General features: G+C 39.9%; 2 protein-coding genes across 4 annotated transcripts in view; one reads left to right on the top strand and one right to left on the bottom strand.

The window, feature by feature from the left end:
- The window catches only part of LOC135464911 (uncharacterized), a 37,468-nt gene extending 34,049 nt beyond the window's left edge, over positions 1-3,419 (top strand). For all 3 annotated transcript variants that reach the window (XR_010443688.1, XM_064742483.1, XM_064742484.1), the window contains exons 2-3: positions 2,242-2,333; positions 2,961-3,419. Coding sequence is in view for 2 of the 3 variants with exons in the window: in XM_064742483.1 (XP_064598553.1) it covers positions 2,242-2,333; positions 2,961-3,004 (136 nt within the window). In the remaining variant the exon portion in view is untranslated. The remainder of the gene's footprint in view (positions 1-2,241; positions 2,334-2,960) is intronic.
- Positions 3,420-9,394: 5,975 nt separating this feature from the next.
- Positions 9,395-24,810, bottom strand: part of LOC135464358 (low-density lipoprotein receptor-related protein 2-like) — a 148,417-nt gene continuing 133,001 nt past the window's right edge. The window contains exons 76-84 of the mRNA XM_064741783.1: positions 24,619-24,747; positions 21,571-21,794; positions 20,196-20,375; positions 19,122-19,247; positions 18,646-18,753; positions 13,182-13,247; positions 12,320-12,407; positions 11,383-11,533; positions 9,395-9,988 (exon numbers count right to left, since the gene is read on the bottom strand). Coding sequence (XP_064597853.1) covers positions 9,695-9,988; positions 11,383-11,533; positions 12,320-12,407; positions 13,182-13,247; positions 18,646-18,753; positions 19,122-19,247; positions 20,196-20,375; positions 21,571-21,794; positions 24,619-24,747 — 1,366 coding nt within the window. The 3' untranslated portion in view covers positions 9,395-9,694. The remainder of the gene's footprint in view (positions 9,989-11,382; positions 11,534-12,319; positions 12,408-13,181; positions 13,248-18,645; positions 18,754-19,121; positions 19,248-20,195; positions 20,376-21,570; positions 21,795-24,618; positions 24,748-24,810) is intronic.

Raw genomic sequence — 24,810 nt, 5'->3', positions numbered from 1 at the left:
AGTCTGTCCTCCATGCCTTTAACCGCCTCGAAGTCCAAACCCGGGTCGGGTCATATCTAAAACTTTAAAATTGGCACTTGGTTCTGCTTCGCTTGGTGCTCAGCACTAGGAGGATAGAACAAGGAAACAGGAGTAGTTGGCCCAATGTCAGCATAATGTGACTGAGTGGGGTGTCATATCTGGTGTCTCCAACATGATACTTCAGTGGTAGCAGCACTTTGGCGGCGTGGACTCGCCCTGCCACAAGAAGGTACAGGTTTATTCATGGGTTCATTAGGAATCTTGGCACTACCTCGCTGGAGGAACAGGTCAAGTACTTGTCGACCCGGTGTGAGTATAATGTTGGTGGGTGGAGTGTCGTGTCTGGTGTTTTGGGCGAGGCGTACCTGTGACGCAGCACTATGAATATGGGCGACGTTCGGTATGGTCTGATACAAGGATACACCGCCGTTATATGATAGACTCAATGTCATTAAACAATCCCAAATAAACACAGCATAAGGCTCCATGAAGAATCTTGCTTGTATAGGACACCTATTTTTTATAGTTTCGACAAACCCTTGAGGAGTCTTTATTAGAAACCTCTAAACACTTGTTTTCACTGTTTTCAGCTGACTCTCCTGGCGTATTTATACATGTTGGCATCTATGGAATGCATCTATGGCGCTGTGCCAAACTACCCCTTTACTCCATTCGCCATCCCTCAGGTTTTTACCTCGTTCCTATATCGCCTACAGCTAGTGACCTCAAACTGAAAATAACTATACTGACGTGCCCTGTTCGAACGTTTTAAAAATCATTACAGCGGCGTAGCATTTGGTGAAGTTATGTCCACATGCCAATACATCCTACGTCCATTTTCTATCAGACTGAGTTGCGATGTACCCACAAAAGTCGTTCTGTGTTCCAATTAGCAGTCAAATTTTACTTGTTAAAGACATGCCGTTGCTGCTATACTGTTAAACTAGTTAAACTATTGGAAGTTTCTGCGTAAAATGCCCACCATTCGAGATCTGTGAAGATGCGGTAAATGTAGTTTACATTAAAAGCAGTTATTTTCCGTAACTCTCCACACTTTGTGCTGGTCGACTTCAGAGTTAAATTCCGCAAGTACTGCTAGCCATTGCCTCATGAAAGTGAAGTATGCGAGAGTCTCGATTTAATACCAGGGTTATCATTTCTTTTTTTTTACCTTGTAACAGAAACATAATGATAGATTTTTTCTTCCTGGGTGGGGAGTGAAGATTTCATTTAGTAATGGGATTGCGTCCGTCGTTTGAACACCTCTTGGGATTTTTTGAAGTCCAAAAATTGAGAATGATGATTTGTTTGAGAGTTGTGTGCAACACAGTTGTTAAAATTGTGTTACACACCGAGGACGAAATGAACTCAGTCTTCAGGCATTTATGAAGCGTCCCAAGGGAGACTACTCCACCAAATGTGTTCATGTACCGGAAGTGGGATGTTCTATGCCCTTGAACTTGGCCTCATCCTCATGGCACATCTTTTGTTTCAGCTGGATTGCTGATAACCGGAAACGATATCTGCATTGCTCCTTGTTTTGTTTCATTATAGGAAAGAATAAATGTTATGATCTGTTTTATTTTAATTTGTAAAAGCTTGTAAATCATACTTCCATTCAAGTTCCAGGATTAAAGCCGATGTCATATCATTTATATATAACAGTGAAAAATTATACGGCGTTGAAGGCCTCACGAAATTTAACTATACCCAAGGTTATTGTTATGTGAAAACACTTATGGCAAGTTTTGGAGCATAATTTATATTATTTTACATTACCCCTGTGATTTATACATATTCTCCACCAATGGTCGGAAATTTTCTGAAATGAACCTAATAGGAACCAGGTTATAATGGGAAGTCCTGTGAGGATGCGCTAGTGTGAAGCAGAACCGTGAGCATTGTTATGGATTAGTCTGTTGTGACGCAACGTCCACAATGCTAAAATCTACCAGTTTCTATTGTAACGTTGTACTGTCTTTTATGTGACGTCATCGGGAACATTTGACGTGAACAAAATGACGTCAAGGTCCTGCTGTCGTGCTGCCTTAGCACTCCCCACTCGAGTACTCTTCACCCACAAATTTATTTTGGTAGCTGTCACCGGTGGCGTTTACGGCAAAATAAGAGCCATTCATGTACGTTTCATGAATCCTTTAAACACCAGTAAAATGAATCAACCAGACAGTAAACGGACGACACTGTTGTTCTTCTTTCCAGCCCGGTGATGACGACGGAAGAATTGGCTCGTCAGTTACGAGATAATCCGAGGCTAGCAAAGGCCATCGTGGACGCATGGATTGACACCAACAGTAAGAAAAACCTTTCATACCAGCTTATAATAATTTCCTCCATAATGCTCATAATGGCTGCCCGTAAGTGCGATGAACTTCCAGGAACATGTGAATGGTCGTGGGTTTCTCCCGTGCTCTGCCCGGTTTCCTCCCACTATAATGGTGGCCGCCGTCGTATATGTGAGATGTTCTTGAGTACGCGTAAAATACCAATCCCCAGAAAATAAGTAAATAAATATTTCTTCCGCCAAGAAGGTCATGTATTTATTAGTGTTTATTTGTCAGCCTTCTCTTTCTAACGATTTTTCAGAACAAAAATTAGACTGGGAAGTTATTTAGGTTAGACGAGCAATGGACAAATTTGAGGAGCAGAGCGTTTGTGACCTTAAGCAGTTCCTGGAGGAAAGATGTGTCATTTGTGCCTCCGGAACACGGTGGGAAAGTAATTAGTAAATTAATGTGAACTAAAGTTGTCAAACCTTTTAGGCAAACTCACTCTCCAGGGTTACGTTTGAACCTGCTCCCCGTTTGCCCAAGCGATCGAATGAGGGCTCTACGGCCCACTCCCTGTACGTTTTAAAAACTGACCCATCAAATATGTCTATGCTTAGATAAACTGACCAACCACTGTTTGTTTAATTTCAGATGATGGCATCATTACAGGTTCGGAGATTTTGGGCCGGAAATGAGGGCACCGCGGATCTGCTGACGTCACGGCTTGAGTGACAGACGTCACACATTGAACACATGTACTTTTGGTTCAGTTAGAAAATATTAAGTAGGACAGTTTTAAAAGGCTCATCTATAATCTTAAAAATAGGCCTACTAATTTAAAGGAATAAAAAAATATACTCAATCCACAGTAAATATTTCAAAACCAGTTGCCATGTCCAGCTCAAACACGCATGCGTAGTAAAGCAGCATAAATTAAGTGTGCAGCCATTGTTAGAATGCTTCTTGCGATTAAAGTCAACCAATTTTAAAGAAAAAAATGTGTTGGATGTGTTGAAATCCATAGTGATTTAGTAATATATCAGTCGCTTTACAGAGATTTCCAGACAGCAAGATGGAAAAGCGTAGTCGAAAGGTGCTATACTCGACTGTAAGGGGCGCAAAGAAGAAATCCGATAGACTGACATCGTCACGTCATGCCGCCACAACTGATAGCGATGAGTGTTTTTCAAAATGATTGAGTGCTAAGCGTACAGTTTTCAGATGGTTGAGGCAAAGTTAGAAAAGGATTTTTAACACCCTGAACCCAAAGAAAAATGAAACATTTGTAAACAATTGCTACACAACAACTTGTTATACGTAAGAATGCTCACGTACTAACCGCACGACGTCAACATTTGGTTATACTCTGGTACACAAGGGTTCTACACATTGAATGAATAAATGAATGCTTGGGGCTTAACGTCGTACTTTTCCAGTCATATGACGACGAGGAGTCACTAGGTGCATGTACATATATTGCGTGTTCTTGTAGCATGTCGAAGACACCAGGCATGACACACCACCCAGTGGCACCATACTGACAGCGGATCAACCAGTCCTGTTTCTCTAACGTCTCAGTGCTGAGCGCCAAGCGAGACAGCAGCAAATACCATTTTTAAAGTCTTTGGTATGACCCAACCCTGGTTTGATCCCGGCGTCTCCCGAATTCGAGGCGGACGCTCTTACGCGTAGGCCACCGAGCCTCAAAGGAATAATCTTACTATAGCTTTCATTAAGATATAGCAGAACTCGGAGTTCCGCTTTAAAGACGTTGGTCTCACCACGATCGACGATCCTACCAACAATGATTATGAGGTAGCGTTTTCGAACCCAGATACGGCATTAAGCCCGATGTTTTGTCAGGTTTCTGGTGAAGAACAAAATCATTAATGGCTGTCTCCCAGCTCTAGTAGTCCGGTCTCCTCCACCAATGAACCTGAGCTATTCTTTAATATGAAGGTAAAGCCCGAATTACTCTCAAAAGTAAGACTAGCTACATATCATGAAACTGCCGGCTTCATCTTCGACTGTACGTGGAAGGGCCACTCTTGGTCCACCCCCCCCCCCCCCCACCCACCGCTCTTCCCAGTTTTTTAAATTTATTTCATTGGTGTTTCACTCCTTCACTCAGTACGACAGCGGCCAGCATTTCCGTGGGAGGAAAATTAGTGAAATATATAGCTTTACAAACCTACATGAGCGACATGTCACATCACAGTATGTATTATATATCCCATCTTCAAAACGCTTAGTCCATATTATTGCCAAAACAATGAAACCATTGTGTACGTCAGATAAAGAGTTTAGTCCGAGATTGCTCTGACATTAAGTTTGGCAATACCTGTTGGGCTATAGATGGGCCCAAGACAACGTCGGAGCACGCCTCCATTTAAAAACCTGAGGTAATAACCTGACCCTTATCAAACACAGAAGTGTCTGCAAACTTCAAGCCGAGGAGATGTACTAAACTTGTAATTTTTGTCTCCAACGCCGTAACACAGTGCCATGGCAAATGCATCGAGATTTTAAAAAGGGAGCGTCCTCTGACATAGGTTTGGGAACGTCCTTGGCCGAACAAAATTTTGACAACCCTAACGTCAGAGCAATCTCGAAGTGTTACCTCCTGAGATTGTTCGAGTTAGCCAGCTAATCCCCCAGTCTTGGTCGTAACGTTTGACCTAGAACTCGAAAACGATCTTTATGACAAAACGTAGACAAACTTCCTGACAAAGCCAATGACTCACGAGCTGATCTCTGTGACAAAAGGGAGACAAACCTCCCGACAAAGCCAAACCGCGTGGGCTGAAGTCGAGCACTTGACCCTCCTCACTTGTCAACGGCCTGATAACTGCAACCAATCAGCGCTTTAACCGTCTGAGCCCGTCGCAGGGTCCTGTTACTATTGACAGGTACAATTCCACACTCATCACAGCGCACGCGTTACTACCCTCGTATTACATTACTGCCACGAATAATAAATTTTGCACAGAAATCTTGAACAACGCCGAGGTCACTGGGGTCACGGTGATGAGGCAGGAAATGATGTCAGAAAACACAAACAATCCGTCTCAACTTTTTTCTGTAATAATATTTCATGCACATGCATTGCGTTAATCTAGACTATGTATACAACATGATTCTAACGAAAACCTGAAACAATTTAATACAGAACGAGCATTAAATAGTTCCACGTAAGGGCACCAGTGGTAACGCTTACCTTCATTAAGAAGCGTACGTGCTTTGCATGGGCTCCAAAGATCAGCCTTGTCTAAAGGTGGTAGTGATGTAAAGCGAGTGTAAACAGCGGCACACTCGCTGTATGACTGGTGACGGGTCGTGTGTTTCCCCCTAGCTCTGCTTACTACCACACCTAAGTTTTTACCACCTATACCATAACAAAAGATTTATGGGCGGAGAAAAATGGAATGCCCTGGGTAACCAACCGACCTCTTCACTGCTAAGATTTCTATTGTGTGACAACACTAAAGAAAGACAAGTGGTCTCCAAAAACATTCGATTAAGATAACGGCCACCTGATTGCTTTCAACTGCTTGCTGTTATCAACGCCCCACGAAGAGAGATAAAGTGGAAAATTACAAATGCCCTGTCCAGTGTTGGAAATAGGCGCAGCGACTGAAAGACAAGCGTCTTCACCATTTGGCCACGATCCGCTACCCCTCTTGGATCAAACAGTATGTCTGTATGTATATATGCAAATGTGCTTGGGGTTTTATGTCAAACTTAACAATTTTCCTGCCATATGGCGACAAGAAGTCATGAGGTGTGTGTCTGTGTGCATATACATGTACTGGGTTGTCTTTTGGCAGAGCGAGTCCATGACGCCAAAGTGCTGCCGACACTGAAGTATCATGCTGAAGACACCAGAGATGACACTCCGAGAGTCACATTGTACTGACACTCAGGTCAACCAGTCCTGTTTCCCCACTCTAAACTCTCAGTGTTAAGCGACAAGTGACACAGTACGATGTACCATAGCAAGTCTTTGGTATGACGCGTCGCAGTTTTGAGGCCAGGTCTTAAGACTGACCTCTAACCATCAGACCATCTAACCAATCCAATGGCACACAGATGACCACATAATGATGACGAATCAAGTCATTATGTCAAACTATCCATCAACCTATCAAAAAACAAGATATTAATTAAAACAATTAGCATTTTTTTACAATGAACTATAACGATTCAGTACAGGATAAGTTGTACTTACAGCTTTATTTATAGAATATAACTATACTTACAAAAATATGTATAGAACGAATTGCAAATGTTTCTTTCATCATATAACTCATTATTAAAAAGATATGGTCCCAATTTGAGTAACAACATAATGAAATTAAAATTTTATAACAAACTTTTATACATTTTTCATTCAACATTTCGAAAACGTCCACACCGTATTATACTTCAAGTAAAGGTATTTACTTATCATTACCATTAACTCATTGCAATTGTGTTTCTATGACAGTATTTATAATTATCATTACCATTATTCCTTAATAATATTTCCCCATTTTCCTTCTATTATAGTGTATTTTTAAATGAAATCAACATATTTTAACGTCACCATTCATAGGTCTCCCAAGAGTGAAATGGATGGCTCGGGTCAATCAGTACAAACTGCGCAAATTTGAGAAGTTATCTGCACAACATTGTGCAATATAACCGACTGATCATCACCACGATGTAATCAGTATGATTTGGCCCACAACAGCTGGGAATACTAAACATAACTTCAGCCAATCACAAAACATTATTGTTTGTTGACCTTAATGTTTTCGCCGTCCCAGTTGGCATTCAAGCAAAGTACATTTGAAAAGCAGGACGTGATCTTAGATTTCAGTCAAAATATCAAATCACTTTAACATTGTTATTTCTAACGTAAAAAGGTCCAAAAATTGCTCAACAATGTAAATTCTAGGTAAGTTACTGAAATACAAATTTCAGCTAAAATAACAGCAAGGAACATACCAAGTTTAATGATTGAAAATTTTACATAAGATACCTTTAGTGGTATACACTAAACCAGTTCACAAAACATTTTCTCATATTACATGAGCCGAGGGGATTTGGGTGATTTGCCACCTTCTTGACATTCCACACTCAGAAACACAAAGTTATGGCCAATCAGAAAGTTGTCACAGAGTTATCTTCCTTTTCAACAGATAACAACCAAAGGGGAGATATCTTCCCTTGGACAGTATTCAGCTAGTGTCATGCATTCTACTGTATTTCTGCCCCGGGACCAATAACTCAGTGTTGTTTCCCTGGAGGCAACATTCCCTTGTTAGGCAAAGGTAATATTTTGGGGTGAATATGACGAAAAAATCAGTGTCCATCTCATCTTCTACAACTACAAACATCCCAAGAAAGTTACAACTATGTAAAACATAACAATGAACTGCTCCCCTTACAAACTACAAAACCCCTTACATTCAAAAGATGTGTTCAACCCCACTGCTGACACCAAAATATTTTATGGTATATATTATGAAACCTAACATATATACATGGATTTAAGAATTGTCCGTGTTATTACAACTTGCATAGTTGAAAAAAATCAGCCATGTATGACATATTAAAAACTTTCTGTGCCAACGTGGAAGACCACATGTACACATATACATGTATGTATACATGTATATATATATATATATATATATATATATATATATATATATATATATATATATATATATATTAATTACCGGCAATGTTTGTAAACTTGAAAGCATGCTAAAGAAACAATCACTTGTATTCACTTGCATCACGTTGAGGAAATTCATGTCATGTTACATGAAGTCGGGTAGGGTATTAATGGGGAAGTGTGTTTATGGATATAGAGCAATTCTACCGCTATCTCGAACCTCAACACACTTTCTTTCAAATAAGGTGAAATTTTAAGCTTCTTCTGTCATCTATTAAAATACATTTGCGTTACTGAGTAGTTCAATGCATATCCCTATACAGTAAATAATGGAATTTAAAACGTGACACAAAAGAGATCTACCTAGCAGTCAAAGAATAGCATTCACATCATCTGCCAATTTTCTGTTTACAAAATTTTCCGATAACAATGTAACAAAACATTGTAGCTGTTCAAAGTATCAAACTTTTTTTTTTCGCACCACTTCAAAAACTGGTAGATGCATGTTTAAAGTGTTAGATGCATGTATAAACTGGTAGATGCAATTTTTAAACTGGTAGATGCACGTTTAAAGTGTTAGATGCATGTTTAAACCGGTAGATCCATGTATAAACTGGTAGATGCATGTTTAAACTGGTAGATGCATGTATAAACCAGTAGATCCATGTTTAAAGTGTTAGATGCATGTATAAACTGGTAGATGCATGTATAAACCAGTAGATCCATGTTTAAAGTGTTAGATGCATGTATAAACTGGTAGATGCAATTTTTAAACTGGTAGATGCATGTTTAAAGTGTTAAATGCATGTATAAACCGGTAAATCCATGTTTAAACTGGTAGATGCATGTTTAAAGTGTTAGATGCATGTATAAACCGGTAGATCCATGTTTAAACTGGTAGATCCATGTATAAACTGGTAGATGCATGTTTAAACTGGTAGATGCATGTATAAACTGGTAGATCCATGTATAAACTGGTAGATCCATGTTTAAACTGGTAGATCCATGTTTAAACTGGTAGATCCATGTTTAAACCGGTAGATCCATGTTTAAACTGGTAGATGCATGTTTAAACCGGTAGATCCATGTATAAACCGGTAGATCCATGTTTAAACTGGTAGATCCATGTTTAAACTGGTAGATGCATGTTTAAACCGGTAGATCCATGTTTAAACCGGTAGATGCATGTTTAAACTGGTAGATGCATGTATAAACCAGTAGATCCATGTTTAAACTGGTAGATCCATGTTTAAACTGGTAGATCCATGTTTAAACTGGTAGATGCATGTATAAACCAGTAGATCCATGTTTAAAGTGTTAGATGCATGTATAAACTGGTAGATGCATGTATAAACCGGTAGATCCATGCTTAAACTGGTAGATCCATGTTTAAACTGGTAGATGCATGTTTAAAGTGTTAGATGCATGTATAAACCGGTAGATCAGTGTATAAACCGGTAGATCCATGTATAAACTGGTAGATGCATGTTTAAACTGGCAGATGCATGTTTAAACTGGCAGATGCGTGTTTAAACTGGCAGATGCGTGTATAAACTGAGCTTGAAGCTCAAATTAATCTCAGGACCCTAATTACAACTCCTGACATTTTCAATATCCGAATAGCGAGAATCTTTAAGAAATATATTTGATTATCTCACTCCCCTCAGAATATTTTTAGCGCTAAAAACCTCAATCCATTCCAATGACAATAATGAAAGCTTCATAATTTTCCTTGTTTCACCAGCCCAGCTGTATCCGCGTCTGTTTCATAATCCACCGGATCCAGCGCACGTGGGGGTATTCGTATCTCCTCTTCAACTTTATTCGCCTCGATACCAGAGTCTTTGCTAGCCACGTGAACAAGTGGAGGGTCCATATCAGTTATCGACTCCTCTGATATCGTCGGTGTATCAGCAACGCCAGAGTCTCGATAACTATAGAGTATCGGGTTAGAAAACTGCGTCGGCTGCTCAGTGTCTGTGGCACCGCCCTCGACATTCGGCACCGAATTAAACTGTAAGGTAAAATAGGGCTGGTTACTTTGCAGACATAAGCTTTTGAAAGTAAAATTTATTTATTTGATTGGTGTTTTACGCTGTAGTCAAGAACATTTAACTTATATGAGGGCTGCCATCATTATAGTGAGAGGAAACTGGACATAACCTGGGGGAAACCTACGACCATCCGCAGGTTGCTGACACCTTCCCACTTACGGCCGGACAGAAAGCTAGCATGAGCTGGACTAGAACTCAACGCGTCCGCATTGGCGAGAGGCTCTTGGGTCATTGCGCCAGGCTGGCACGCTAACCACCTCAGCCACGTGAAAGTAAAATGATAACTGGTGAAGAGCTTTCTACCGTCCACCTAACTATAATTAAAGACACACAGCATAGAGGGTAAAATGACAGCAGCGACGTCAGTGTCATATCTGGAAAATGGTCACACGTAACCGGGGAATTATGGCCCCTGGTCAATTCACCACTGTTAGTGTTTAATTCTAACTGTTCATGGGAAGGCTTTGACGAATGTGATGGCTTAAGCAGAATTAGGTAAAAAAACTGCTGTGATGTCAATTGCAATTTGTTAGATATCACTGGTCTAGAAATATGCCTTTGAAGGAGAAAGTGTAGTATTTTTGGAAAAGTTTTAAATTTATTCAATATAAATAAAAAGATAGTATGTTGACACAAAAATTTCAAATTGATCATCTAAAAGCTATAACCTCAAACACATAGAAGATCAATTAATATTTTGCTCACAACTTCGCTCTGGCCAAAAAGTTGGTTGCGCTGTATCCAGTGTTCAGTATGTCGTGTCATTTGCATGATTCAAATGCCTCTACACTCAATGAGTTTACTAATTTGAAGCACTATTTAATACAGAAATGTCACATCTCACTGCGTTCTCCCACCATAATGCTAGTTGTCATCACATATTTATTTATCTATTTGATTGGTGTTTAATGCCGTACTCAAGATTATTTCACTTACACGATGGCTGCCAGCATTTTGGTGGGAGGAAACTGGGCAGAACGCGGGGGAAACCCACAACCACCCGCACGTTGCTGGAAGGCCTTCCCACATACGGCCAGACAGGAAGCCAGGGAAAACTGGACTTGAACTCACAGCATGATACGCCGCGCTGGCGTGCTAACCAAATCGGCCACGGAAGAGGTGTTTGAAACACCAATCAAAGAAATAAATTAATTAATGAATTAATTAATATCTCATTCTATATTAGCAGATCAAAACAATAAAAAAATAGCACATCATTTTCAGTTTTATAACTTCATGGATTAATTCTGCACAGTAATAAAAACATTTGATTCTGCTTTAGCTGTGTATTACTACTGTGGGCATTGTCTAGTGACGAGTGTGGGAGGGTAAAAGGGGAAGCAACTCTGTTGACCTGATTAGGTTCGATCTGGTGTGGATTGTCATAAGAGAACGCTGAGGGTGTGACGATCTGGACGGACTCGCCCTCTCTGTAAGATACCATCCCAGGGGACCCCACCCGGAACTCTCCTGCGCCACTCTTACGCAGAAAGCTCAGCTGTGTCCTACCAACCAAAACATAACAAAAGTCTTATTACAGTCGTTTGGCCCTAGCAACCACAAACATCATAGGTGTAGTTATAGGAATCACTGACGGAAATAAATACGTATCAAATTAAACTTAAAGATGCTGTACCAAAAATTTTTGCCAAAAACTCCACAATCGCTTATCATATCAAATTTGCCAAGAATACCTTACATGTAAATTTTTGCTTTTCGATAAATATCAGTCATAAGAATGCTATTTATTGTGTTTAAAAGATAGGAAAAAGTTATATCATGACTGGCTTTTATAAATTATAACTTTATAAACTTGATCCCTGATTTTGACCCCGTGCACAAACGAGGTTGATATTTTTTTGATTCTTTTGGGCTATTCTGATATCATGATTAATCCTGATAAAAGCAAAAATTCAGATGGATTTATGGTTTTCAACTTTTTCCACAAATCGAATTAAATAGGAATTAAATTTGAAATAAGGAAACATGCAATTTATGATAAATTTAAAAGCCTAAGCCAACCTATATGTAGCAAAAGCCTTGGATCCAAAAGAGTCTCACTTCTCACCTCATATCCTTTGCTATATGGTCTATCCAACATTATTGATCCTACGTATATCTGTTTTGAGCTAAGTGAACAAGATTTGTAACAGATAGCTCAAAGAATTCACACGACCAATCACAAGACTTGTAACAGATAACTCAAAGAAATCACACGACCAATCACAAGACTTGTAACAGATAACTCAAAGAATTCACACGGCCAATCACAAGACTTCTTATATACTCACCCTTTCTTTTTGACCAGTAAAATGCCTCCTATCACCAGTGCCACAACAAGCACGATGATAACAACAGGCACCACAATGGCTGCTAATTCTGTGTGGAAGAACATCAATGAAAAGTGCCTTTAGCATGCTGTTGTGTTACGGATATCATTTGTGTTAACCTAAAGAAAACTGTAAACGTACATGAACTAATCAGCAACAATATGGGTGGATCAAAGAAATCTTGTTTTCTCTTATTTCCAGGCCAATCCTCAACTAAATATACCCATTCTGAAGTAGCCTTATTCTTCAACCTATGCTACCACAAATGGGGCCAATATTTTGAAACATTCTGTGAGAACTATGAGGTGTAGAGTAATAATCTCCATATTTTTATGAAGCTTGAATCTTTAGTCGTACAAACATATCATTTTTAGCCTAATTTTCATAATAATTGTATGCATAAATTCAACGGAAAAAAGTGGTTTTGAGGTCGAAAAGTTTGAAGTTTTACAATCAATCAAGGCCTGATTATGGAGATACAAAACAGCCCATCCTGAAGACAAATCAGTACAGACCGCTAGTCACGCTAATCTGCCTGTATAGTGTGCCTGTATAGTCTGTCTGTATAGTCAGCACACTGAAGTTAGCAGTGGGTTAGTTATTAGTTAGTTATTCTAATAACTAATAACTAACCCACTTTTTTTTTTCCAAATGACAAATGACTGATAACTAACCAGCAGCGGGTTAGTTATTAGTTAGTTACATTCACCTGTTGCTGGTTAGTTATTCGTTATTTGAATAACTAGCCCGCTTCTGAGAGATTCCTTGCTGGGATCTAGTTACAACTGTGCTAGTGGTGAGCTGGTGGAGTCGTGCTACTTACTTGATGATCTGAACTGTGACACAAGCTTCTCCGGCTCTGTATGTTCACACTGTTTGCCATAAAAACCTGGAACAGAAAGACAGATACACAGTCGTCAGAGTTCACAGTATGATGAGTACACAGATACACAGTCGGATAAGTACACAGATACACAGTCTGATGAGTACACAGATACACAGTCTGATGAGTACACAGATACACAGTCGGATAAGTACACAGATACACAGTCTGATGAGTACACAGATACACAGTCTGATGAGTACACTGTTGAGATGACAATATGTCACAATGAGTACAGCCTATACAGTATATATGAGTATCATACATATACAGTCATGGTGAGAATACAGTCAAGATGAGCACAGTCATCACAGTGAGTAAAATTTTGTCAAGGATAGTGATGATGAGTATATAGTCAGGGTGAGTATACACATATGGGTACATCATCATGATGACTCATGTTGAGTATATGGTTATGATGAGTATACACTTATCATAAATATCGTGAGTATATCATCACGATGTGTATAAAATCATGATGAGTTAGGGTATACAGTCATTGTGATTATGGTCATGATGAGTGTACAGCCATGAGAAGTATGCAGTCATGATGAGTCTACAGTTGTGATGTATATGCAGTCATGATGAGTCTACAGTTGTGATGTATTTGTAGTCATAATGAGTATACAGTTGTGATGTATATGCAGTCATGATGAGTCTACAGTTGTGATATATATGCAGTCATGATGAGTCTACGGTTGTGATGTATATGCAGTCATGATGAGTATACAGTTGTGATGTATTTGTAGTCATGATGAGTATAGAGTTGTGATGTATTTGTAGTCATGATGAGTATACAGTTGTGATGTATATGCAGTCATAATGAGTATACTGTTGTGATGTATATGCAGTCATAACGAGTATACAGTTGTGATGTATTTGTAGTCATGATGAGTATACAGTTGGGATGTATATGCAGTCATGATGAGTATACAGTTGTGATGTATACACAGTCATGATGGGTCTACAGTTGTGATGTATACACAGTCATGATGGGTCTACAGTTGTGATGTATATGCAGTCATAATGAGTATACAGTTGTGATGTATACATAGTCATGATGAGTCTACAGTTGTGATGTATATGCAGTCATAATGAGTATACAGTTGTGATGTATACACAGTCATGATAAGTATACAGTTGTGATGTATACACAGTCATGATGAGTCTACAGTTGTGATGTATTTGTAGTCATAATGAGTATACAGTTGTGATGTATATGCAGTCATAATGAGTATACGGCTGTGATGTATATGCAGTCATAACGAGTATACAGTTGTGATGTATACACAGTCATAATAAGTATACAGTTGTGATGTATACACAGTCATGATGAGTATACAGTTTTGATGTATATGCAGTCATAATGAGTATACAGTTGTGATGTATACACAGTCATGATGAGTCTACGGTTGTGATGTATATGCAGTCATAATGAGTATACAGTTGTGATGTATACACAGTCATGATGAGTCTACAGTTGTGATGTATATGCAGTCATAATGAGTATACAGTTGTGATGTATACACAGTCATGATAAGTATACAGTTGTGATGTATATGCAGTCATGATGAGTATACAGTTGTTATGTATTTGTAGTCATAACGAGTATACAGTTGTGATGTATACACAGTCATAATAAGTATACAGTTGTGATATATATGCAGTCATGATGAGTATACAGTTGTGATGTATACACAGTCATGATGAGTATACAGTTGTGACGTATACACAGTCATGATGGGTCTACAGTTGTGATGTATATGCAGTCATAAAGAGTATACAGTTGTGATGTATACACAGTCATGATGAGTCTACAGTTGTGATGTATATGCAGTCATAATGAGTATACAGTTGTGATGTATACACAGTCATGATAAGTATACAGTTGTGATGTATACACAGTCATGATGAGTATACAGTTGTGATGTATACACAGTCATGATGAGTATACAGTTGTGATGTATACACAGTCATGATGGGTCTACAGTTGTGATGTATTTGTAGTCATAATGAGTATACAGTTGTGATGTATATGCAGTCATAATGAGTATACAGTTGTGATGTATACACAGTCATGATGAGTCTACAGTTGTGATGTATATGCAGTCAAAATAAGTATACAGTTGTGATGTATACACAGTCATGATAAGTATACAATTGTGATGTATCCACAGTCATGATGAGTCTACAGTTGTGATGTATATGCAGTCATAATGAGTATACAGTTGTGATGTATACAGTCATGATGAGTATACAGTTGGGATGTATATGGAGTCATGATGAGTCTACAGTTGTGATGTATATGCAGTCATAATGAGTATACAGTTGTGATGTATATGCAGTCATGATGAGTATACAGTTGTGATGTATATGCAGTCATGATGAGTCTACAGTTGTGATGTATATGCAGTCATAATGAGTATACAGTTGTGCTGTATCCACAGTCATGATGAGTCTACAGTTGTGATGTATATGCAGTCATGATGAGTATACAGTTGTGATGTATTTGTAGTCATGATGAGTATAAAGTTGTGATGTATTTGTAGTCATGATGAGTATACAGTTGTGATGTATATGCAGTCATAATGAGTATACGGTTGTGATGTATATGCAGTCATAACGAGTATACAGTTGTGATGTATTTGTAGCCATGATGAGTATACAGTTGGGATGTATATGCAGTCATGATGAGTATACAGTTGTGATGTATACACAGTCATGATGGGTCTACAGTTGTGATGTATATGCAGTCATGATGAGTATACAGTTGTGATGTATATGCAGTCATGATGAGTATACAGTTGTGATGTATACACAGTCATGATGGGTCTACAGTTGTGATGTATATGCAGTCATGATGAGTATACAGTTGTGATGTATATGCAGTCATAATGAGTATACAGTTGTGATGTATATGCAGTCATAATGAGTATACAGTTGTGATGTATCCACAGTCATGATGAGTCTACAGTTGTGATGTATATGCAGTCATAATGAGTATACAGTTGTGATGTATTTGTAGTCATGATGAGTATACATTTGTTATGTATATGCAGTCATAATGAGTATACGGTTGTGATGTATATGCAGTCATAATGAGTATACAGTTGTGATGTATATGCAGTCATAATGAGTATACAGTTGTGATGTATACACAGTCATGATGAGTATACAGTTGGGATGTATATGGAGTCATGATGAGTATACAGTTGTGATGTATACACAGTCATAATAAGTATACAGTTGTGATGTATACAGTCATGATGAGTATACAGTTTTGATGTATATGCAGTCATAATGAGTATACAGTTGTGATGTATATGCAGTCATAATCAGTCTACAGTTGTGATGTATATGCAGTCATAATCAGTATACAGTTGTGATGTATATGCCGTCATAATGAGTATACAGTTGTGAGGTATACACAGTCATAATGAGTATACAGTTGTGATGTATACACAATCATAATGAGTATACAGTTGTGATGTATATGTAGTCATAATGAGTACACAGTTGTGATGTATATGCAATCATAATGAGTATACAGTTGTGAGGTATATGCAGCCATGATGAGTATACAGTTGTGATGTATTTGTAGTCATAATGAGTATATAGTTGTGATGTATTTGTAGTCATAATGAGTATATAGTTGTGAAGTATATGCAGTCATGATGGGTATACAGTTGTGATGTATTTGTAGTCATAATGAGTATACAGTTGTGATGTACTTGTAGTCATAATGAGTATACAGTTGTGATAATGAATATACAGTCAACTCTACCCTTATGTCACAATGATTATTTTCTTCTGAAGCATGAGTTCAATTCCCTAAAGGTACAAAAGTCTCTTCCCTGGATATTTGGGCAATGGATTGACGGATTGACATGACAATATGATCATGTAGCCTTCTGACCAAGTTGGCTGAAAACAAGGCACATGTCTGATCAGAACTGCAAGAAAACCATGTATTTTACTAGCTGTACAAACAAGAACATCTGCTGCCTTCACTCTGATCAAATATTCCAGTTCTCAATCTATGAAAGAGTTACATGTATGTCACTTTGTGAATTGATGTTGTTGCTTCTTGGCATAGAAGGGTCAGTCCGCCACTTTAACCAGTTTATTTTATTCATTTATCTGATTGGTGTTTAACGCCGTACTCAAGAATATTTCACTTCTACGACGGCGGCCATCATTATGGTGAGAGGAAACTGGGCACAGCCAGGGGGAAACCTATGACCATCCGCAGGTTGTTGGCAGACCTTCCCACTAAAAATGAGAAGGTATTGGTCACAACAGTATTGGACAGAGCTGAAGTATGTTCTCGGGTAGTTTGGGTTCCCTACATTGTAAAAATATTGGGTTTTTGTAAACATGAATTAACTACCATGTGAAAGGCAAGTACATCTACTCTAATTCCTCAACATTTTCGCATATAAAAGAGCAATTTTCAGTGCAATTTATGCAAATTTTTATTTGATTTTGGAGACAAAAGTACATTGGTTGGATTGGCTTCACACAAAATACAGTTTTATCAGTCAACACAGAGTAATGTCTTCAGAATATGCTTGAATAAACACCTTGCAAACATACGAAAAAGGTTGAAGAATTACAGTACCATGCCATTAAGCCAGAAAGTATAATTTGCATCAAACATCACTTTGTGGTCGTAAAGATGTCATACCACATATATACATAATTTCACAGATTTCACTTATTTATTTAATCTGATTGGTGTTTTACAACGTACTCAAGAATATCTGACTTAAACAACGGAGGCCAGCATTATGGTGGGCTGAACACTGGGCAAAGCCCAATCAAAACCCATGACCATCCGCAGGTTTCTGCCAGGCCTTCCCATGTACGGTCGAAGAGGAAAGTTCACAGATTTGTGTTTGGAATGTAAATAAACCCATATGTTGCTGCTTGGCAATTCTGTACAGTGAGTTTGGTTTCTGGGCATTGGCAGTTTGGTTTCTGGGCATTGGCAGTTTGGTTTCTGGGCATTGGCAGTTTGGTTTCTGGGCATTGGCTTAGCCAGGTCTAAATCTTTCCAGTATGATAACAGTACGTCTACATCCCCAAGAGTTACCCTAATTCCTCAATCTTTTCGCATGTGGAAGAGCAACTTTTAATGCAATATATACACTTTTTTAATTTGATTTTGGAGACAAAACTGTATTTGTTGGATTAGCCAATTTCAGGGCTTCACAAAAAAAAAAAACAATTTTATCCATCTACACAGAATAATGTCTTCAGAAGATGTTTGAATAAACACCTTGCAAACATGCGGAAAGGATGAACAATTACAGTACCAGCATGAACATGTGCTTCATCTTATAGGGCAACACGGTAAACTCGTGTACTGCAGCTCTCTATAAAAGGACCTTGACCCACTGACCTTTGACACAGACACAGCTGTAGGTGCTGTTTGGACCGTGTTTGCAGGAGCCTCCGTTCTTACAGCCTGGTCGGCAAAACTGTGGCAAGGGCAGAGGCAGCTCATTGGCTGGAAAAAAAAAATCATACAAACATATATAGCTGCAAAACACATGCTTTATATCACCATGGATACATGTTTTCCTGGGGAAATTTATTTAATTACTGCATTTCACCTTACAGTACAGCAGTTTTTTGTTGTGGAATGTGGAGAGATTGCTTCAATCAAAATATCATTTTGAGGCATAATGTGATTCTAAAAGGACAATTTTACATACCAAACTTTAGGTGAAATATAGTATATCATAAAAGAAATTTTCCCCAAAATTACCTCCCCCCCCCCCCAAAAAAAATAATAATAAAAAAATGAATTGTTCAAATTTTTATGTCAAAAAGATTTATATGCAAATAAACCCCTTGTAAAGATAATGAACTCACCGGCATCACATTGGAAGTGGTTCTCATCTGCAAAGTCACTGTAATCGGGACATGCACATTTTGATCCATCAGGGATGAGCAGGCATAAATGGCTGCACATCTTGTCAGTGGAACATCTGTTCTTAACTGAAATGAAAATTGCTGTTGTTTAGAATACTTCCAATCCATACTGGAAAGGGTTAACTACATTGGCAAAGCCTACGGGTGCGAATGCTTTTTTTCTAAATGTTATTATAATCTGGAGCCTTTGGTGTTCTTTCAAGGCTTAACACAACACGGTTTAACATTTTCAAACATATTTTGACCACCGGTTTGTCAGTAGATGAACTTTGACAAAAACTGTCACACACAATGTTGGGTTCTTCCCCCAAGTTTAGATGTACATATGTCAAAAGTTAAGTAAACCTGACTCCAAGTGTTCCTTTATTTACACGTATGTATTTATCTATTTGACTGGTGTGTTACGCTGTACTCAAGAATAACTGACTTATACCACAGAGGAAAGCATAATGCTGGATGTAAACTGGGTAGAGCTGGGTGGAAAGTTACGACCATCCATAGGTTGCTGGCAGACCTTCCCATGTCCGGCCGGCCAAGTGATTTACAGAGGAACACAACAACACTCAGGGGTCAGGCTATACAAAACCAATGAAGAAGCAGCCTATCATAGTTTTAATTCCCCTGAGGTGCGGCTAGTGTGAAGGTGGACCTCCAGGCATGGTCACGTCAAAAATTGATTGTAGTGCAATGTCTACAATGTCACGATGTATTATGATGTAGTATTAGTTTCTACTCTAATGTAGAACAGTCTTTAATGTGATCGTCATCATGATGAGGTAGGAAACGCACGTTTGGCTTAAAAAAATAGAATTTCGTCAAGCTTCTACTGCTGGACTAGGATGAATGAAAATCAATACCAGGGCTTAATGGCTAATACACTTTTGAATACCTGAGCCGCGGCTAGGCCAATATTGGCTCGGAAATAAAACTAAACAATTCACAGGAAAATATATATGATCAAACTTTTAGACATTTATACGTAATTCTTCCACATGACAAGAAATGCTGACTTACTGGAGATATCATATCTGTTCTTCTGATAGACCTTTATGCTTGACGGCAGCAGCAGGTACGCCTGGACGCTCACGTTCACGCCTCTCCCAAACTTGTCCATTTTCCATAGCTGTCCCTTCTCTTGTGACAACCAGTACATATGTCCTCCAAACACGTCCATGCTGATTGGGTTATACAGACCTGTTACCATGGACACCAAAATTAATTTGATACACTCAGTCACATTATCCTAACACTGGGCAAAACAGTCTTGTCTCCTTGCCCTACCAACTAGGTGCTGAGCTCCAAGTGAGACAGCAAGTACCATTTTGGAAAACTTTGATATGACATGATCCGATTTTTGCAAACGCTCTAATCATTAGGCCACCGAAGCAGCCTACAGTCTGTTACTATCACAATCATAAATATTACAAACTGCTAGAGCCAATCAGTGATAATGTAACAAGCTACATGTGCAGCTTTTCCCCTCCCCAGGTATTGTAACAAGCTACCTATGCAGCCTGTCCCCTCCACGATATTGTAACAAGCTACCTATGTAGCCTGTCCTCTCCAAGGTATTGTAACAAGCTACCTATGTGGCCTGTTCCCTCCCAAGCTACCTATGCAGCCTGTCCCCTCCCAAGGTATTGTAACAAGCTACCTATGCAGCCTGTCTCCTCCCAAGGTATTGTAACAAGCTACCTATGCAGCCTGACCCCTCCCAAGGTATTGTAACAAGCTACCTATGTAGCCTGTCACAGGTTTGAAAGAATTTGTGTATTTGACCTAAAGATTAGCATTTCTCCCGTGAAACATTTTGCTTCACTATGATTATTTCATCCACCTTAGAGGGCCTGTTACAGCGTTGGTTTGGTTAGGCGTGATTAATATCTCATCAGAAAAACTTTAATGTAGGCATCAAAAGAATCATTATATGCTTTTAAAAGTGCATTTTTACACACCGGTACCAAATTTTAGGTGAAATCACATTCACGGCATTGGTAAGAAGTTAAGACGGTTGATGCCAAACATCTTGGAGCACAACATAAAAAGTGAACATGTTTGAAAGCAAATTCCTCGATCCCTTCCCGTTGTCACTGATAAGCTTCACAATGAAGTACGCAACACCAACAAATGACCCAAGGCAATACATGATTCCTTAAAATGGTTTAAATAGACCCAAAATATTGAATCATCTATCATCATCTATCATCATCTATCACGACTACATTCCTTGATTTGATTTTAACCCTAATTTTCCAACCACTTCTGTGACCGAAATTTTGGAACATTCTGTGAGAACTATGGGGTGCAGAGAAATTATCTGCATGGTTATGTGAAGATGGCATTTTTAGTGACACAAACAAACAACTTGTTTGACAAATATCAAACAAACCTTGACTCAGTATGACCACTCTATCCGTGCCGTCAAACTTCATGGATTCTATCCTGTTTTCTTTCGAGTCACACCAGTACACTCTGTCGTACATGTGGTAGTCGATGGCCAAACCTGTGGGGCGTCCTAACTGCGATCCAATCAAAACCTTCCGCTGTTCTCCGTTCATCCATGAGTATTCGATTCTAGGGGAGACACTGCTGACATCTGTCCAGTACATCAGGCTGCAATGATGACGTGGAGAGAAAAGTGGAGTTTAGATGTCCAGTGACAGTGCATGACGACGTGGGGAAAGGTGGAGTTTAGATGTCCAGTGACTGTGCATGACGACGTGGGGAAAGGTGGAGTTTAGATGTCCAGTGACAGTGCATGAGAAAGTGGGGAAAGGTGGAGTTTAGATGTCCAGTGACAGTGCATGATGACGTGGGGAAAGGTGGAGTTTAGATGTCCAGTGACAGTGCATGAGAAAGTGGGGAAAGGTGGAGTTTAGATGTCCAGTGACAGTGCATGATGACGTGGGGAAAGGTGGAGTTTAGATGTCCAGTGACAGTGCATGAGAAAGTGGGGAAAGGTGGAGTTTAGATGTCCAGTGACAGTGCATGACGACGTGGGGAAAGGTGGAGTTTAGATGTCCAGTGACAGTGCATGACAACGTGGGGAAAGGTGGAGTTTAGATGTCCAGTGACAGTGCATGACAACGTGGGGAAAGGTGGAGTTTAGATGTCCAGTGACAGTGCATGACCATGTGGGGAAAGGTGGAGTTTAAGTGTCCAGTGACTGTGCATGACGACATGGGGAAAGGTGGAGTTTAGATGTCCAGTGACAGTGCATGACGACGTGGGGAAAGGTGGAGGTTAGATATCCAGTGACAGTGCATGACGACGTGGGGAAAGGTGGAGTTTAGATATCCAGTAACAGTGCATGATGACGTGGGGGGAAAGTGGAGTTTAGATGTCCAGTGACAGTGCATGAGAAAGTGGGGAAAGGTGGAGTTTAAATGTCCAGTGACAGTGCATGACATGTGGGGAAAGGTGGAGTTTAGATGTCCATTGACAGTGCATGACAACGTGGGGAAAGGTGGAGTTTAGATGTCCAGTAACAGTGCATGACCATGTGGGGAAAGGTGGAGTTTAAATGTCCAGTGATTGTGCATGATGATGTGGGGAAAGGTGGAGTTTAGATGTCCAGTGACAGTGCATGACCATGTGGGGAAAGGTGGAGTTTAGATGTCCATTGACAGTGCATGACGATGTGGGGAAAGGTGGAGTTTAGATGTCCAGTGACAGTGCATGACCATGTGGGGAAAGGTGGAGTTTAAATGTCCAGTGATTGTGCATGACGACGTGGGGAAAGGTGGAGTTCAGATGTCCAGTGACAGTGCATGACAACATGGGGAAAGGTGGAGTTTAGATGTCCATTGACAGTGCATGACAACGTGGGGAAAGGTGGAGTTTAGATGTCCAGTGACAGTGCATGACCATGTGGGGAAAGGTGGAGTTTAAATGTCCAGTGACTGTGCATGATGATGTGGGGAAAGGTGGAGTTTAGATGTCCATTGACAGAGCATGACCATGTGGGGAAAGGTGGAGTTTAAATGTCCAGTGACTGTGCATGACGACGTGGGGAAAGGTGGAGTTCAGATGTCCAGTGATTGTGCATGACGACGTGGGGAAAGGTAGAGTTTAGATGTCCAGTGACAGTGCATGACCATGTGGGGAAAGGTGGAGTTTAGATGTCCATTGACAGTGCATGACGACATGGGGAAAGTTGGAGTTTAGATGTCCATTGACAGTGCATGACCATGTGGGGAAAGGTGGAGTTTAGATATCCATTGACAGTGCATGATGACGTGGGTAAAGGTGGAGGTTAGATGTCCAGTGACAGTGCATGACAACGTTGGGAAAGGTGGAGTTCAGATGTCCAGTGACAGTGCATGACGACGTGGGGAAAGGTGGAGTTTAGATGTCCAGTGACAGTGCATGACGACGTGGGGAATGGTGGAGTTTAAATATCCAGTGACAGTGCATGAGGACGTGAGGAAAGGTGGAGTTTAAATATCCAGTGACAGTGCATGAGGACGTGGGGAAAGGTGGAGTTTAGATGTCCATTGACAGTGCATGACATGTGGGGAAAGGTGGAGTTTAGATGTCCATTGACAGTGCATGAGAAAGTGGGGAAAGGTGGAGTTTAGATGTCCAGTGACAGTGCATGACATGTGGGGAAAGGTGGAGTTTAGATGTCCAGTGACAGTGCATGACATGTGGGGAAAGGTGGAGTTTGGATGTCCAGTGACAGTGCATGACATGTGGGGAAAGGTGAAGTTTAGATATCCAGTGACAGTGCAGGAAGACGTGGGGAAAGGTGGAGTTTAGATGTCCAGTGACAGTGCATGACGACGTGGGGAAAGGTGGAGTTTAGATGTCCAGTGACAGTGCATGACATGTGGGGAAAGGTGGAGTTTAGATGTCCAGTGACAGTGCATGACATGTGGGGAAAGTTGGAGTTTAGATGTCCAGTGACAGTGCATGATGACGTGGGGAAAGGTGGAGTTTAAATGTCCAGTGACAGTGCATGATGACGTGGGGAAAGGTGGAGTTTAGATGTCCAGTGACAGTGCATGATGACGTGGGGAAAGGTGGAGTTTAAATGTCCAGTGACAGTGCATGATGACGTGGGGAAAGGTGGAGTTTAGATGTCCAGTGACGACGTGGGGAAAGGTGGAGTTTAGATGTCCAGTGACAGTGCATGACGACGTGGGGAAAGGTGGAGTTTAAATGTCCAGTGACAGTGCATGACATGTGGGGAAAGGTGGAGTTTAGATGTCCATTCACAGTGCATGACCATGTGGGGAAAGGTGGAGTTTAAATATCCAGTGACAGTGCATGATGACGTGGGGAAAGGTGGAGTTTAAATGTCCAGTGACTATGCATGGTGATGTGGGGAAAGGTGGAGTTTAGCTGTCCATTGACAGTGAATGAAAGAAAGCAATTGGCATTTCAGAACAAAGCTTAATAAATTTTCAGCCCTTAGGACAGACACCTGGCTTACCCTAATCGTGGATTCAAAGCAATGGCGTACGGAGAGGTCAGGTCTGTCATGATCAAAGATTTCATATAGCGCCCATCATCTGTTGCCACGGAAACTGTACGTCTTTGGGAGTCAGTCCAATATATATTTCTGAAATTCAGAATTTTTGGAAATTAGGATGATATTTTTGTCTCCACAAATTTTTTAAATTTT

This window comes from Liolophura sinensis, chromosome 4, assembly GCF_032854445.1.
Source record: "Liolophura sinensis isolate JHLJ2023 chromosome 4, CUHK_Ljap_v2, whole genome shotgun sequence".
NCBI lineage: Eukaryota > Metazoa > Mollusca > Polyplacophora > Chitonida > Chitonidae > Liolophura > Liolophura sinensis.
Note: the sequence above shows the minus strand (reverse complement) of the source record. Positions and strands in the feature narration are given on the sequence as shown.